Genomic DNA, 3,456 nt, shown 5'->3' with positions numbered 1-3,456 from the left:
TGAAAAATCCACCGTTGATCAAATTACAGTGAATGTTGATCACGTCGATGTCGTTCTCGATGTTGGCCTTGTGTGGCGCCAATGTCGATTGCGCGTATATTCGTTTATCGAACCTTAGTAACGCATTCAACGAATTTTCTACGTTGAAATCGACTTGACTGTTATTTCTCAAGATCAGTTTTATTTTGTTCAGATTCAAATTACCTTCGAATTCGATATTGTTTTTACCGCTCGCGCTTACTGCGTATTCGGATAGGTAATCGTTGATGGCTACGTATTCGTAGCTTCCCGGTAGTAAGCTTATGGTTTTGAGCGTAACTCCGTTATCCGTCGATATTTTTAGTTGATTGTTTTTTTCTTTGATGTTTCTAATGGAATTGTAAACGGGGAAATACTTTAATCCCAGTTCGTACTGCTTATTGCGATCGAGTTCATACTCGTAGTCTAGAGACAATTTGATGTCTGATTTATTCGAGGTGATAACGAACAATTGCTCTTTATTGGACATTTTTAATGACGTTCATATAGTCTTTTTTAGTGATGGTTTTTTTCTCCAAAAGCCGTTTTAATATGCCATTGACTTCGTCGTATTGTCTGTCCGATCGATGACCTTCTTTCATGGCCGCTAATATTATTTCTAATCTATTAACTATAGTTCATCGTTGTTATCTGGTAAAAAAGTTATACCTTGCCCAGATGCCACCATATCATCGAATTCGTCTATTTCTTGTATGATTGGATAATCTTCTGCATAATCATCTACATCCTCTTCATCATGTTCAATTACTCTTTTATATAGTTTAACTTCTTTCGATCTTCTTGTTTCGGGTCCCGACTTTCTTATTGCATCTAGAAATTTTGAGTATGCTACTAAATCCTTGTAATCGGCAATTTCAATGTCCTCGCCATTCATTAAATCTATTAACCCTCTCGTTAATGTGTATATGTAATCTTTTGTATCGATTTTTAATTGTTGGTGATTTCCCTAAATCTTATTCTAAAACCATTGAACAACAAACCCTTATCAACGATTGGTGAAATGCTCTTTGGTAAATCTGGCTCAGGGTTTGAAAAAAGACGTTTTATATCATTTAATGTCCTAATTATAACACCACTATATTCAATCGCTTTGGGGTGATGAGGTGTGGGTTCTATACGAGGTGTAGGTTCTAAAGCTAATTTCTTTTTAATATCTTCTTGAGATTTTAATATGGGTTGAAATAGAGTCTGTAGATTTTCCGTTAATCCGAGTTGTTGTAATCTGTTATTTTCAACTTAGGTCTTTATTTTATTCTTAGCTTTGATATATTCTCTATTTCCTTTTTAAAATATTATTCCAATCCGTCATTTTTAAAAAAATAAAATTTAACAAATGTCTGTCATAACTCTTTCACCCGCGGGTTTCTATTATTTACAAATACATATCCATGATCATCCGGGTTTCCCCATTGAGCTTTACAATCCTTTTTATCTCTGTCCATTCCGTGATTTATCGACTGAATGATTTGAGATAAATCTTTGTCGTTTAGTTCAAACAGCAAAAAACAATTTGCGTTCTTTCTGATAAACATGGCGTCCATTCCGTAGAAAGATTGGGGTTGATATATGCATTGACAGTTGTGATGTCTTCCCTTCGTGAAGAATTCTTGTTGAACGGTTTGTCTTTTTTGTGCTAAGCAGTCGTCAAAGACAATTAAGTTCTTTCGGTGGTTGTCGATTTTAGACAAGTCTAAATCGTTGACGTTTTTAGTCAGAAACACTTTGACGTCGGTCGGTTTCAGAGAGGGATTCTTTTCTTTGATAAAGTCGTCTAAATTGTCTTTTATTTCTGCGTTCTCTTGCAAGTCTTCGTTGCTTTCGTAGTAGTGAAAAATGTCTTGAACTTCTTCTTTCGAGATGTATTCCAAAGCTTTGAGAAACTGATAATAGGATTGTTCGGGAGTAGTCGTGTAAATATACAGAGACTCGAAATCTAAAAGGTTCGGTGTTGTCAACATGTTAAAAGTGAGGTAAGTCTTTCCACAACCCGAAGATCCGCAAATGCACATGAGCATCGGGTTGCTAGGAAATATGTCTGAATGTTTGAATTTCTTGCCCATTTTTATTTATTACATTTTCGTACCAAAAATCACCCCGTTGCCTTTATACTTTGAAACAAAGATTCCCTCGTCCGAACGTATGTTTTTAAAAAATATGGCGTTGCCCTTGTGTTTGACCTTCATTTCTCCGGTGTCGATATTATTTATTAATTTGCTTAATCCCTCTTTAACGGTTTTCTTGGTTTCTTCGCCAAATCTTTGTCCGAATTCTTTCACCGTCCCTAAAATATCTCCTACTCCCGAACCTCCTCGTGCTTCTCTTTCCATTGCCAAATTGTATCTACGTTCTTCAGCTGCTTTTACTGCAGCTGCTTTCTTTGCGTTGACAGCTTCGGCTATCCCAGCAGCCCCACCAGCAGTTGCTCCTGCTGCAGCTAAACCAGCAAAGATTATAGGTAAGAAAGGTAAAAATCCACCTTTTTTAGTTAAATTCTCATCAATTCTTTCCCAGTCTATATCGTCTCTGACTTTGCAATGTTTGTATTTATCGATAATCTTTTGGGTAATGTGCACTTTTTTACCGTTGTAAGTTATTAGAGTCGGCGAATTCGTTTCCATAGCTTCTATTATTTTCATAACTAAAGTTTCTGGTTTCATTTTTAAAGGGTGTTTTTTTATTCAATTCTTATCATTCTTCTATCTGATATTTTAATCAAATGTTTTGCTTCTTCCAGCAATAAACAATAGCCGGTTATATCTCCTTGTGTTTTATCGATGTGAATATTTATGTTTACCCCTGTTTTGAAAAGATCTTCTTGATGAGCTGACAGATCGAAACAAAAGATTGGATGATTGAGTGAAAAATCTGTGTATTCAAACTGAGGCGTATTTCCAAACAATTCGCACATGTTTTTATAGTTTCTGTACAATTCGTTGTAATCTTTTTTGGAAGGATCAATTGTCAAAGGTTGATTGGGATAATTATCGTTGTTCAATCTGACTTGAACTTTGCGAATGATGGGATTTTGAGTATGGTTCAATGCCACTCTGAAAATGTTGTTTTTGAGAGTCTGGCAAGTTTTTGAAACCGACCATTAGATATCTCGCTGGTTTGACGGTGTTAGTGATTGGCCACGTGGTGGATTCTCCCGTTAAAGTCATGCTACCTACCGTGTTACGACGAAGTAAAGCAATTTCGAAGTCTTTGGTTAAAGAGTTGAATATTCTCGTTTCCACTTCTATGGAAGGAGTGATTACCGGTATGTAAAGTTGGATATTCGTTATTTCCAATTTTGCGTCAGAGTTGTTTTCACCAAAGAATATCTTGTTGTCGTTGATTTCTCTTNTGCAAATGAATTTTATAAGGCAAACCTATGGAAACCTTTCTGTGTTCCAAATAAAGGTTACAACTTCCAAT

General features: G+C 35.9%; 1 protein-coding gene across 1 annotated transcript; it reads right to left on the bottom strand.

Moving 5' to 3' along the window:
* Positions 1–1,379: 1,379 nt before the first annotated feature.
* Positions 1,380–2,696, bottom strand: LOTGIDRAFT_158598 (hypothetical protein; the record flags this gene model as incomplete). The annotated part of the gene is made up of 2 exons (XM_009051746.1): positions 1,380–1,972; positions 2,123–2,696. 2 exons carry the CDS (start codon positions 2,694–2,696, stop codon positions 1,380–1,382), a joined length of 1,167 nt encoding a protein of 388 aa, XP_009049994.1.
* Between the last annotated feature and the right edge of the window lie 760 nt (positions 2,697–3,456).

Source organism: Lottia gigantea, assembly GCF_000327385.1.
Source record: "Lottia gigantea unplaced genomic scaffold LOTGIsca_17, whole genome shotgun sequence".
Classification (NCBI taxonomy): Eukaryota; Metazoa; Mollusca; class Gastropoda; family Lottiidae; genus Lottia; species Lottia gigantea.
The sequence above is the reverse complement of the archived record's forward strand: the minus strand, read 5'-3'. Positions and strand labels throughout refer to the sequence as shown.